The sequence below is a fragment of the Camelus dromedarius genome, chromosome 27 (assembly GCF_036321535.1).
Source record: "Camelus dromedarius isolate mCamDro1 chromosome 27, mCamDro1.pat, whole genome shotgun sequence".
Taxonomy (NCBI): Eukaryota; Metazoa; Chordata; class Mammalia; order Artiodactyla; family Camelidae; genus Camelus; species Camelus dromedarius.
The window spans coordinates 1,397,078-1,411,330 of NC_087462.1; the positions used below are offsets into that span (position 1 = coordinate 1,397,078).

The 14,253-nt window shown below is 54.2% G+C and overlaps 1 protein-coding gene across 2 annotated transcripts in view; it reads right to left on the bottom strand.

The window, feature by feature from the left end:
• The window catches only part of AP3D1 (adaptor related protein complex 3 subunit delta 1), a 34,752-nt gene extending 24,018 nt beyond the window's left edge, over nucleotides 1-10,734 (bottom strand). Inside the window, exon 1 of one of the 2 annotated variants that reach the window (XM_031438057.2) lies at nucleotides 10,547-10,734. In XM_031438057.2, coding sequence (XP_031293917.1) covers nucleotides 10,547-10,642 — 96 coding nt within the window. In that variant the 5' untranslated portion in view covers nucleotides 10,643-10,734. The remainder of the gene's footprint in view (nucleotides 1-10,546) is intronic. The other variant, XM_031438056.2, reaches the window with a different exon arrangement.
• Between the last annotated feature and the right edge of the window lie 3,519 nt (nucleotides 10,735-14,253).

The following is a 14,253-nucleotide window of genomic DNA, read 5'->3' on the forward strand; positions in this document are numbered from 1 at the left end:
TTCCAGTTACTAATCCCCACACATGGTGACCCCTCCCGCACCTGGGAGCTGCCGTTAATGATTTAAAAGGGAAGCAACAGAGGGACGAATACTGCTGTGGGAGGGTCAGGCAGCTCTGGGGTGGGCGCACGCCCAGGACACCCAAACAGCTGACACCTGAATGTGAGGTGTCTGTCAGCCCACGAGCAGCCAAGGCACCGTGGTCTCCGTGCGACTCTGGGCAGAGTCCATTCCCGGTAACGTGTGTGCGCTCCTGTCAGGCCAAGCCTCCCCAGCTCATCTGAAGACCACTACTGGGCAGACCCCACAAGACCCCTGGGTCCTGTCCGGCTGTGACCGTGGGCGCCGTGCAGAGCACAGAGGGGTGAACACAGCCGTTGGGAACGAAGGGGGGAGTAGGGTCCACACCCTCACATGAACGCCGTCCTGATGGAACTCGAAGTCCAGACGCAGCCGCGTTCCAGCTTCCTCCGGCCACTGCTGGAGTTTCAGCCCAGGCAAGACCACCACCCCGAAAACAAGCCCCTCCCTGCAGAGCAACACTTCTCCGAGAGCGCAACACAGCCCAGGGTCCCCGCAGCACCGCCCTCGCTCTGTCCAGGACACAGAGTGTGGCCATCCACGTGAGAGCCACAGGGACACGCCCGCACCCAAGGGGAAGGACACCCACCGGAGACAAGCTCACTCCATCCAGGACACGAGGCACAGCTGTTCAGATTAGAGACGGGAGGACACAACCTGCACCCAAGGGGAAGAACGCCCACCGAAGGCCAGCTCTGAGACAGCCCCGGTGATGGAGCTGACACGCGGACTTCAATCCAGCAACTGCCACCATGCTCTTGTGACCAAAGAGAAAATACGCTCACGATGAAGAGAAAGAGGAAATCTCAGCAGAGAAAGGCAAGCGACATAAAACAACCCGATGGAAACTCTAGAGTGAAAAGTAATTTCTGAAGTAAACATGCCCTGGATGGACTGGACAGGGAGCTGGAGGAGGAAGCGAGCCAGGTGAAGGCGGATCAGCCGGACGTGCCGCTGTGCAGGCAGTCAAGGCAGGACGCGGGGCCAGCGTGCCTGCCCGCGCTGTGAGGTCGGGGGCACGGCGAGCATAGCACTGGGCTCCCGGGGACGGAAGGCGTGGGTGAAGATCTGAAAAACCAATGGCTGAAACGTCCCCAAATTTGGTGGAAGACATAAGTCTACAGATTCAAGATGCCCAGCGTCTCCCACAAACAGGAGATACAAAAGAAAATCACGCCCAGACGTATGGTAAACAGACTACTGAAAACCGAAATACGAGAAAATCTGAAAAGCAGCCAGAGGAACACGGCCCGTGGCTATAGGGTGGCAAGGACTTGGGCGGCCCCACTTATCCCCGGAGGCCACGAGTGGTGGGGGAACAGCGGGCCCTGGTGCTCTAGCCCGGAATACAGCCCTGGGGAGTGGTGGCAGAGCGACAGCCCAAGGACAGAGTCCCCACCCCCAGCACACACACTGGGCCGACAAATGGGACCCCAGGAAGGGGCCGACCTTCGCAAAGACCCTGCCTCAACACTAGCTTTTAGCTATAAAAAGGGTGCATGGGCTCGTGGCTCAACAGACAGGAAAGGAAGGAAAGGCTGTAAAATACTGCCCTGTCCCCCACTCCCTCGGGAGTGCTTAAACATTCATCTAAAGCAGAGCTCTAGGTGCGGAGCCCAGGCAAGGAGCGCGGGAGAGGACGACCTCGTGAGGCTTTCCAGGTCTTTATTTTCACACAGCACTGCCGACAAGGAAGTATTTATTCTCCTTCTCAGAGAAGAAAAAAAACTGGTCAGGGTATGCAGACATGATGGTGATCAGGCAGACCCGAGACACTGCAGGGTGGGTTCCAGAGAACAGCGATACGGCGGACATGTGCCACCGCGAGCTGCGTGTGAAGTCACGCCTGCGTCACGCTGTCATCTGTTAAGCTCGCCACAGCATTACGTCTAAACAAAAAAGTACGTGCCTTACTTAAATCCACTTTATTGCTAAGAAACACTAACCATCATCAGAGCCACCAGTCAGTCAGCTTTGGCTGGGGAGGAGGGGGAGCCCCGCCTGAAAGGTGCCAATGAGGTGACCCTGCGCGACCTCGCAGGCGACAGTGAAGCCTGCTGACCGGACGACAACGGCTCCTGCCCTGGCGGCGTCCCCCCCACAGCGGGGTGGCTGTTGGAGGCACTGTGCCCGCAGGGCGCTCCCTTCACAGCTGGCTCTGTCCTCCGGGGCCGCACTGCTCTACCCCCAGGCCGTGTTGCATTCTCAGCCCGTCTCTTCAGCAATCAATTGTGTCCACATCTCACGCGGACGAGGTTCGTGGACCCCAGAACAATCACAACACTAAAATGAAAGATCCCTGACTACAGATCACCATAACAAATGCAGTTGTGACGAGGAAGTTTTAAAATCTGTGAGAATTACCCAAATGTGACACAAACACCAAGTGAGCAAATGCTGCTGGAGGCAGTGTCACCACAGACCTTCCATTTGTGAAAAATGGGTATCTGCAAAGCATGATGAAGTGAGGTGTCTGTATTAAAAATGTCAAAGTATTTTAAGACCTGAAGTATAAACAACTACGTATCGCCGACACTTTTCAAAAAGCGAAGTCAGAGGTGCAAGCAGGCCAAAGCTGTTAAACGCTGCGGCCTGGTTCAGGCTGACTCACACCTCAGCACAGGGCAAGGACGCTGGCACCAGGTCCCTAAGTCTTTCTCTCGCCACAGAACTTAAGAGAGAACAAAGGATACAAACTTCCTGCACATACGAGCCCTGCAGGCGATCATAAAATAACCATTTATAAACATTTCCACTGGCTGCTCAGTAGAGCTCCCGAGACGCTTAAAAAACAGAAACACCCAAGACTCCCAGGCCCTCCCCCGAAGTGGAGTCAGGCCTCCAGGGTGAGGCCCGGGGCCCTGCGCTCGTTCAGAGGTGCTGGCAAACTCAAAATCCTCGGAGCTGGACCGTGCACTTTTGTTTTTAAAGACTTCTTTTTAAGAGCAGTTTTAGGTTCACAGCAAAATTGAGTGGAAGGTGGATTCCCACCTCTTTGGCCCCACGTGTGCACGGCCTCCCCCACTGTCAACATCCCCCACCAGTGGGGCATTTGTGACAATCAATGAACCTGCACAGACACGTCACAATCCCCCAGGATCCCTAGCTGACATCGGGGTTCACCCTGTGGGCCTGGACAAATGCACAGAGACCCGTGCCCACCACCACAGCATCACACAGAGTGTCTCACTGCCCTCATGTCCCCTGGGCTCCATCTCCTCACCCCCTCCCAACCCCTGCCCCACGACCATGGATCCGTCCACATCTCCAAAGCGCTGCCCTTCCAGAGCTGGCTCACAGTGCGCAGCCTCCTGCCGGCTTCCCTCACTTAGTCGTGTGCACTCGGGGCTCCTCGTGTCTTCTCGTGGCACGACGGCCCCTCTCTTCTCAGCACTGAGTGATGTTCCGACGTCTGGAGGATTCAACCGCTCATCACCTCAGCTGCTCCATCCCTTGACGTCCCCACGAGGTGCTCTCTGGACCTTCCCACGGCACACGGGCTCCCCGGCTCAGGCCCTGAGCCCCAGGAGTCCTCAGAGCTCTGGATGCTTGGCCGTGGTTAAGGCCGCCATCACCACCAGTGAGGGCTCTCCAGGGCACTTAACCCCATCTCTCAGAAGTCGCTGTGGGACCAGGGAGAGCACGCTCAGTGACTCCATCCACCCTGCCAAAAACAAGCCGACTGACATCCACCATCATCTCTTCAACAGCAAAATGCATTTGAACCCCAAAGCAGGCAAGTCAACGTCAAAGTGAACTTCAATTGATGACATCCAAGGGTGACCTCCAACAAGGACGCCCTCCTGGTGGTCACCTGGCCATGGGTAGGCTCCAGCGCCTCTGTGCCAGGAGGAGCTGGGCCCCCGCAGAAGCGCGAGCCCGAGGCCCAGCCAGGGCTCAGACCCCAGCCACGGACACGGCGTGGTGCTGGGCAGAGACGGCGACGGCAGGGACCCGGGCCACAGCTCTGGCCAGATGCCCCCTGCCCACCTGCGAGCCCTCCTCCACGTGAGCCCCCAGGACCCACGTGCGCACGTCAGACAGCTCCCACAACGGCCAGTCACGGCCCTTGCCATCACCCACACCACCCTCAGCTCAGCCCGGAGGCCCATGAGACGACACACCCACCCGAAGGGTGGGAACAGCCTTAGAAAGCCTTTACCTTGACCCCAGAGACAGAAGCCAGTCAGTGAGGCCAGGGCTCAGGGAGGGAGGGGAGGGACCGTGACGCGGGCCTGGGGTTTCGTGTGCGGGTCATGGAAATGCTCTACAGTTAGACTGTGCTGACGGCCCCACAGCTTTGTAAATGCACTAAAATAGTCGCTGGATTTCAAGCTTAAAGCAGGTGGATGCTAAGATACATAAATCGTATCTTAATAAAACCACCTAAAACCACCACTTCAGTGAAACTGGAACCGCAAGATGTCATTCAGCACGCGAGGGCCCAGCCTGCGGTCTCTGCTCCTGCAGACACCACGTGGCTGCGCCCACACTGGGGCGGCAGCCCACTTCAGGGCCCGAGTCGTTCAAGTGGGTGCAGGAGGGGACCCTAAGCACCAGGGTTCCACAGTAGTGGACGGCGGTCTGGGCACTGGCTGCCTGAAAGGACAGACGGGACAACTTGTAGGTCCCACAGGTGGCCCGCATCAGCAGCTCTGGGGAGGCCAAGATCAGAGAGACAGCGAGGCAGGAGCGCCTGTGCCCCCTCCCCCGGCCCACCCTGGACCAGCCGGGGAGGGGCTCAGGACTCGGTCTTGGACTGGGGACCGCAGTCAACTCAGGCTTCCTGACCTTCGGCCTCCCGCCTCCCTCTGTCAGCAGAGCTCCTGGAGCAAGGGTCTCAGTGGGGCATCTGTGCCCCCAGGGGATGCCGGGCTACGCCTGACATCAGTGGTTGTCACAACTTGGGGGGGCTCGTGGCACCCAGTGAGCTGGGCCAGGGAGGCTGCTCCACATGCCCCTCCCAAGGGGACGACCAGGCCCCAGCATCCACAGTGTGGAGAGGGGACTCTGGCCTCGAGCCTCCTTCAGTCATCTCTCCCTCCTTCCTTCCAACCTACTAGATCTTCACACAAATGGGCATCACCAGGAGCCGGTTACCAGCGCGGATCACCCATCGCAGAGACCCCTCCCAGACTGGGTCCAGCCACCCACTCTGCCCGGGACATGGAGCTGCCCTTTCAAAAACCCCTGCGCATCAGTAAGACAAAGAGAAAAAGGCCGAGAAGAGATGGCCTCACAAAGAACACAGATGGCTCGGCACCAGGAAAGAGGACTCACCTGCACCAGGCGGCTCATAAACCCCCCAGGCGGAAACCAGCCAGGCGCCCAGCTCCCGCCCACCGGGTAAGCGCAGACAGACGGCAGACTGCTGTCCGCGGAGGGCGGGGTGCAGCCAGCAGAGCAGCAGTCAGCCGGGCCGCGCAGGGCCGCGTGTGGCGGTGACAAGACTGTGGGCAGAGCAAGGAAATTACACTCGGGAGAGCTCACCGTAATACTTCAGCTGTACGACGTGCAATCAAGTCCATGCGCCTTATACACTCAACTAGTAAGGACCAGGAAAAGAGCCAAGCTGGAAGACATCCTCTGGGCTGCCCAGGAAAAACTCAGGTTCCTTTCACTCTCACACCCGCTGTGGGGGGACCAACTCGGTGATGTCAGCTGGGTGTGGCACAACTCAGTCCAGTTCTGACACTCTGCCCGGAGTCGTGCAGACCCTGCAGGGTGACGACCCAGGCCTGCAGGACCGCCCCCACCTCACACACTGGTTCCAAGTCCAGGCTGTCCCCTGAGCTTCTGAGGGACCATCTCTAATCCAGGCCCCACGGCCCCCTTCTCCTCAGGGAAGCACTGACCCGTGTCCTCCGGCTTACTCCGCAGTAAAGGGCATGGCAGAGGCACACAGGGCGAGTCCACGGCGCCCCGAGCGCGGGGCCTCTGTCCTCATGGTGTTGGGACCCTCCTGGCACACGGATGCTTCCACCACCTGAGCTTCTCCCTGAGCCCCACACTCTAGAGACCTTTACGGAGGCTTCATCACAGAGGCGTGATCCATCATTTACTCCATCTGCAGCCCCTCACCCTCCAAAGATTGGGGGTAGGGTGTGGGTCTGAAAGTTCCAAGCTTCAGATCATGGCCTGGCCTTTCTGGTGACCATCCCCAGCCAGGAGCCCACCCAGAGCCATCTCATCAGAACAAAAGACGCTCCCCTCACCCAGGACACCCCAAGAGATCTAGAAGCTCAGTGTCAGGAACTGGGGGCAGAGACCAACCCTGTCAACAAGGATGCCCTGGGTACCTTTGTTGCTTAGGAAGCTACAAAGATTCCAGGAGCTCTGCGACAGGAGGCAGGGACAAAGGCCTTCTGATATCACAGTATGACAGGGTCCAGCAACAGTGACAAGACAGGGACAAAGGACGTGGATGAAGCGGGGAGCACTAAGGAATGCTGGGAATGGTTCTTACCAATCTGGGTCAGGGGTTCTCCCCTGGGCGATCCCCCCAGGGGACACTGGGCAACACCTGGGGACGTCCGTGGCTGTCACGACTGCGGATGCCCCGGCATCAAGTGGGCAGGGTCAGGGGTGCCGGTCCGCCGGCCACAGTGCCCGGGACGCCCCCAGAGAGGGACCTGCTCGACGTCAGCAGTTTTGACGGGGAGACCCTCACTTAGGGAACAGCCCATTTGTTAAACTTCAGATCTCAGTCTTCTCAGAAGTTGTTAGGGCGAAAGGAATCCTACAGGAAGAGCCAAAAAGCACTGAGTGCTTACCCAAGCCTGTCGTGACACTGGCTCGGGAACCGTCCCTAGCGCGGAAGCCAGCCACGCACACACCTCGCAGCCCGACGGGCCCCACAGCGTGGCGCTGGGTCTGACCGCAGGGAACTGCCATTTCTGAGGTCAGCAGCACTAGAGCACCCGCATCCCACACAGTTCAATCCTAACCACAGCTCACGTCCAGTTTCAAAGCATTACTCTACTGTTAGCCCTTGCTACCTGTGCGGGGCGCTGCTTCCGTGACCCCCGAAGATACCAAAGTCCTCAGATGCTCTAGTCCCTCGTATAAAAATGGCACAGATTTGCACACAACCTACACGCATCCACCCCTACACTTTATATCACCTCCAGATCACTGACCATCCCGATACAACGCAAGTGCTATGTAAACAGCGGCCTGCATGCAGCGAATTCAAGTTTTGCTTTTTGGAATTTTCTGGAATTTTTTTCAGAAATATTTTCATTCCACAGTTGGTGAATGCAGAACCCACAGGGACACACAGCTGACAGTACACAATTTAAACTGAATTTGTTTTTACAGTTCAGAAACTTCAGTTAAATAGGGTTGGAAATTTTGAGACCCAAGGGAAAACTCTCAGACATACCCCGGTACTGCCGGACCCAGCAGAGCCACGCCCGAGGGGAGGGCACCAGTCAGTACACACTGGAAGCCACCTCACTGCCATGGGCGGAGTAAAATAAACCGCGGCGCCTGCGCGCCCACTCGGGAGGGCTGGCAGCCCTGCGCCCCGTGCGCGCGGGCGGCGGCGGCGCTGCTGCGCCCCCAGGCAGGATGTGGGGCAGAACCCCAGCCTGTCCCTCGAGTTCTGCACGAGGAAAAAGTTCTCGAACTGATTCACCAGGAGAAGTATTTTCCCTTTTTCTTTAATAAACACTAGGCTTATCACAAAAAGTGATGGGTATAATTCTACAACTTAAAAAGACGGAAAGAAAAGGCTTTCCCCAAAATTCCAAAGGTACTCATAAGAACAGAATGTTAAGGGGGCAGGTGTAGCTCAGTGGTAGAGCGGGTGTTTAGCATGCATGAATGAGGTCATGGGTTCAATCCCCAGAACCACCATTAAAAAACAAACAAACCTAATTACCATCCCCAAAAATAAAAAAAAAAGGAAATGTTAAAACTGTTTGGTCTTTTTCCTAGTCATACGCAAGTTTTAGAAGCAAGGACATTAGCAAGTGAATTTCCTCTACCTGCCAACACGATTCCTGCCCCATCTTAAGGATTAAAAAAACTCAAGCACCAAGAAAAACACGTGAATTAGACCACTGTTAAAGTCTGTTCTCCATGGTAACCCAACTCATACACACGCACACACCTGGTATCATAAGCTGAAACAAGAGTTTCAAAAACAAGTTATTCTGCCTGCAGTCCTGGGTTTTCTAGTTTCTTCTTTGGGGCACCCACAGAAGCCTACAGCAGTCACTCTTGCACTCTCATAAAGCCCTCAGCAAGGTGGGGAGGCTGGTGGCTGCTGCCTGCACTTTCCATTGGGGGCTCTCCCCAGGTCACCCAAACAGGCCCAAGAACTTGGACTTGGCTCTCCCAAACATCATACACTAAATCACCCTGCCTTTCCACTGGGCTTTTAAAGTCATAATTAAGCCTCATCTCTTCGGTGCCACATAGAAGTTTCAAGCTAAAATCCACTACAAAAAGTAAACTTTGGGGGAAAACTATACTGCTGCCAGTAGCCTTTCCTGGGGCTCGGCGGGGGTGGGGGGGATCTCAGAGAGAAGGGAGCCAGAAGAGAAACTCAATAGCCATGGCCGAGCATCTGCAACCAGAAGGGACACCCCAGCAAGGATTCTCCATGGCACAACTCTTCTATTGAGGAAACCACGCCAGCCGGCACCCAGAGGCACCTCCTGCGGCCATCATCAACAGGCCAAGGGCAGGACTCACGTGGAAACCTGGCCTTGAGGACTTGCAGCATCCCCCACCTCCACCACCCAAAGCCCCCTCAATGGGCTCCCAGCCTGGGGGCGATGACGCCACCAGTTCCCACCAATTCCAGGGGGAGGAGGGTACAGCTCAGCAGGAGAGTGAGTGCTCAGTATGCACAAGGTCCTGGGTTCAACCACTAAAAATAATAACTAAATAAACCTAATTACCTCCTCCCCCAAAATATTTAAATAAAAATAAAAATTCCCACTAATTCCACATGAATAAAGCTCGGCTCAGGGCACTACCAGGGAGAATGGGCCAATGTTCCTGAAAAAACAGATGCCCCACCTGAGTGTGCGATTCTCGCCTGAAAAGACCCCTTGGCCCCTCCTCAAAATACCCACAACAGTCTGCTCAGTACATCCGCTGACAGAGGGGACATCAGGAGGTCAACCAGGGCAGAAAAAAATCTAAGGGTGCAAACATCACCCAAACTCACTTAGCCACACTCAGTAACCAAAATGCAGGCCAACCACATACTCTTCCAACTCACAAAGAAACTAAAGGCCAGGGTAAGTGTGAGCTATAGCCAACGCAGCTGGCCAGAGCTTCCAACACAATGCAAAACCCAGGTGTTGCCAGAAGACAATGGGGGATGGAAATGAACTAAAATAACCTAATTACATTTCAGCGAGGTCACACCCATTCTGAAAAAGTGCAACAAAGAAGCAAGAATTCAGGTTCCCGGCACAAGGGCAGAGCCAGGGGCTCTCGGTGCCTCCCAGCAAATTCCTGAACTTCTCTGCACCTCCACCCAGTGATGCTGGACCCCCGGGGGCGCCCTTGTGAAGAGGGCCGGGTGACATCTGGCAGTGGGACCTGCACCACATCAAACAGCTGCTCTCCACCAAAGAGAGGACTCCAGCCGAGAAAGGGGACTTGTGCAGCCATCGGCCTCCTTCCATGGAAGCTGGCAGCCTGGTGGCCACTAACTGTCCCCATTCCCCCTAAATCTAGGTCACACGTTGGGGGTGGGGGTGGGGGAGGGAGAAAAATGGTGCCCACCATTGCATTATTACTTCTGTAAAACCTTTCCTCCCCGGCTTCGAGTTTCTAGTTGAAGTTGGCTTCCCTATTCCAGGACCCCTGAGCAGCTTCCTTATTTTGGCCTAGGATGTCTGCCGCCCTCCTCCCAATAAGAGGGGTGGCCGCACCTTCCGGGGGACACGGGCCCAGGAGGCAAGACCCAGTTCCGGGCCAGGCATCAGGGAGTGACCTGAACGTGGGTTTAACCCATAAGGGGTTCCGTCCGGGGGCGGCCCGCGGAGAGGAGGGTCCCCCCAACCAGGTGCCCAGGGCCTGGGGCGTGGCCCCTTAGACATCCAGCAACACACTCAATATTGGAGAGCCGCCGCTCCGGGGTGGGGGGGCCTGCCAAGTCGTCCGAGGCCATCCGCGGGGAGGAGGCGGCGAGCCCCCATCGCCGAGCGGGTAAACCGAGGTTCGGGGAGGCAGCCCACTCAGCGGCAGGCTCCCCAGGCGCTCCGATACATACGTGGGTCCAAAACCCGCGGCTCGGGTGCCTTCGGGCCTCGGGGATAAACCGAGCCTCGGGGAGGGCGCGGGCGTGCGGAAGCCCAGGCCGCGGGCAGGCGGGGCTCGAGTCTGGAGCGGAGCCTCGGGGACGGGCTGGGGGCCAGAGTCAGGGGCAGAGAGGGGATCGGGAACCGAGTCGCGGTCAGGGTGGGGGTCCGGGCCGCGGTCGGCGCGCCGAGCTCACCTCGTCCTCCTTGTGGTTGCGGATACCGCGCACCAGATCCTGCAGATTCTTGTCAAACATGCGGTCGATGCTGCCCTTGACCATCTTGAGGGCCATCGCGGCGGCTGCCGCCCGGCTCGAGCCCCGGGAGGCCCGCGGCCGGGAGCCCTGAGGGGGCCCGGTGGCCGCGCCTTCCGCCCGAGAAAGCGCTGCGCTGCCGGCCGCCGCGGCGGGGCGGGCTCCCAGGCCAGGTCGGCGGCGGTCAGCAGGGCAGCGGCGGCGGCGGCGGGGACCGCTCGGCAGGCCGCGTTCCCCTTCTCTCCGGCTCCGCGCCGCTCCGCTTGCAAATGGCGGACAAGATGGCGGCCAGTCAGCTGACGGCAGGAGCCCCGGCCGGCCCGCCCGCCCCCGGAAGCCCCGCCTCCCGGGAAACCCCGCCCCTCCACCGGGACCCCGCGTTTCCCTGACGACGCCAGACCGCCCAATGGAAACGCAGACAACGGCCTCAGTGCCCACTAGGCCGCGCCCCCTCCGGCACAATCCTCTTTCACCTCATTGGTCAGTGGCCTTTGGAACTCCACCCACTTCCTGGTTCCGGCCTGTAACCACGCCTGCTAGGAGGCACCCTCCCTGCCCTGCTAAGTGACAGGTGTGGGCGGGCCTATCTATGGGAGGGCCCTGCTATGGGCGGGGCGCCCACGTGGAGCTTCCAAGGCAAGATTCCTGGTGGAAGAACCCAGCTCCGCCCCTTTCTTTTCTTTTCTTTTCTTTTTTTTTCTTTTTCTTTCTTTATTATTTTTAATTGAAGTAAATGTTGTAATGAAAGTACATGAAGTAAATGTTACAATGTTGTGTTAGTTTCTGGTGTACAGCATAGTGATTCAGTTACACATACATATTCCTTTTCATTATAGGTTATCGCAGGATATTAATATAGTTCTCTGTGCTCTAACGTAGGGCCTTGTTGTTTATTAGCTCCACCCTTTCTGATTCCAAAAGCTGAGGGTGTCTGAGCACCGCCAAATCCGACTCTGCAGCAAATCCATCCTGTGTCTCTGGCATGTTGCACAAAATCCTGTGAGATGAGCAGCACGGGGATTAACATGCCCACGTGGGGTAACTGAGCCCAGTCATTCATTCAACGAATATTTATTGAGAGCCTACTATGTGCCAGGCCTGGCAAGTGAATGAGATACGCTTGGTTCCTGCCTTCCCGGATCCACCTTTAAGAGAGTGAAGAATCAAGCCACAAACTAGGATAAGATATTAGCAAGACATATATCTGACAAAGGACTTATAGCCACAATATAGTTAAACAGTAAATAAAACAGAACCAAACAAAAATTCCTACAAATTACAAAGAAAAAGACAACCCAGTTAAAATGTGGCAAAAGATTGTGAATACACACTTCACCAAAGAAGACACTCAAATGGCCAATAAGTATAGTAAAAGATGCTCTACCTCAGTCATCAGAGAAATGTAAGCTTAAACCACACTGAGCAGGGAGGGTATAGCTCGGTGGTAGAGTGTGTGCTCAGCATGCACAAGGTCCTGGGTTCAATCCCCAGCACCTCCTCTAAAAATAAATAAATCTAATTACCTCCCTCCCTGACAAAATAAAAATAACTAAATAATACAATGATAAATAAACCTAGTTACCTCCTCAGAAAAACACACTGAGATATTTCTGTAACCCAAAAGAATGGCTAAAATTAGAAAGATTGATGGTATCAAGTTTTACAAAGATATGGAGCTCTCCTCTTTTACCCTTCAGGTGGGAACGTAAAACCACACAGCTACATTGGAAGCCTGTCTGACCGTATCTTTTAAAGTTAATATATGTATACCCTCTGACCCAGCAACTCCATCACTGTCCTCAACAAAAATGCATAAATTCATCCACCGAAGACTTGGACAAGAATGTTCACAGTAGCTGTCTTTGTATGAGCCAAAAACTCAAAACGACTGACATGTCCATCAACAAAAAATGGATATGTAATTAGTGGTCTACCCAAAACACAGAATACCGTGCAGCATTAGAACAAAATACTAAGACACAGAACCAAATGCATGAATTACACAGACACAATGTTGACCATAATAAGCCAAACACAAGAGTGTACACAGCATGATTCTATAACGTGATGTTCAATTGCAGGCAAGATTAACCTATGGTGATGGACAAAGTAACTCATCAAAGGTTACACACCATACCAGAGTGAACTGGAAACTGCAGAAATAAATTCTGGCATATCCACGCAGTGGATTCCTGACCAGCTGTTTAAGAGAATGCAGTAGGTAGGTAACTCTATGGCAATTGCCCCCCTACTTTTAACAGCTGGACAAAACATATGAAACAATGGTTTTCAGAAAGCATACAGTGCAGAGAGAAGGGACACAAACAAGATGAGCCCTACAGCTGCCCCAGAATTCTGCCTGTAGGTGATACCCAGGCTGCAGGTCAGGGAGGGGAAACCTAAGCAGAACACAGAGGGTTTGTGGATTGAGGGAACAGAGATGGAAGACTGTGAGACTGGGAGATGAGGGGAGACAAGGTAGCTAGAATTTGGAGGGCAGAGTTCTGGAGAGCAGGGACCTATTCTGAGAAAGCACTCAAGTTTCCATAGGGTTCCTCTTGAGTCTTTGGATGAATGTCAGACAGTGCATGCATAAGCGGCCAGATAAAGAACGATGCTGGGGGAAGGGACAATCACTGAGCACTCACACAACGTGGGACTGCTTGGAGAACCTACTAGCAAAGGTGGAGAGAATTCATTGAGTATGAGGGGCGTTCTGCAGAAACCTCAGAAGACTCATGCCTCATTGTAGGGCTAAGCTAGCCCTAGAGTGAAATCTATTCCCAGTATTTTAAGTGGGTGACAGACTGGATCAGCAGACACTTCCCCAGAGAAGATCCTGAATGACCAACAAGCACATGAAGAGATACTTAACATAATTAGTTATTAAGGAAATGCTCCCCAGTGGGATACCACAGTATATGTATCAGAGAGATTAAATGAAAAAGTCTGTTAACACCAAGAATTGGTGAAGATGAGAGCAATTGAAACTTTGATGCATGGCTGGAATAAATGCAAAATGGGACAATAACTTTGGAAAACAGTTTGGCAATTTGTTACAAAGTTAAAAATACATTTTCCATGTGATTTGGCCATTCTACTTTGGAGTATTTACCGAAGAGAAAGAAAACCTATTTCCAAACAGACTTGTATGCAAATGATCATATCACCTTTATTTACAAAAACCTCAAACTGGAAACAATTCAAATATCTATCAACAGGTGAATGGATTCAAAAAACAACACAAAAACTGTGTTATATCCATCCAGTGGAATAATACTCAACAACAAAAAGAGTGGAACTACTGGTACACCTAACAACTTGGACGAATCTCAAAAGCTTCATACAAAGGGAAAGAGGCCAGACTCAAAACTCTACATGGTATGATTCCACTCTACAAAATTTTACGAAAAGGAAAACAACACTGATAGAAAACGTAACAATGGTGGCCTAGAGGCAGGAGTGAGGGGAGTGTTGACTGCAGAGGGAGATAAGAACTTTGGGGTGGTGGAAATGTTCTGTAGTGTGTTCGTGGTGTAGTTACACAACCATTAAAAAAATTGCCAAAGCTCATCAAACCATAACCTAACAAGAAGTGAATTTAATGGCATGAAAGTATGCTGCAATAAAGCTGAGGGGGAAGTGCTATA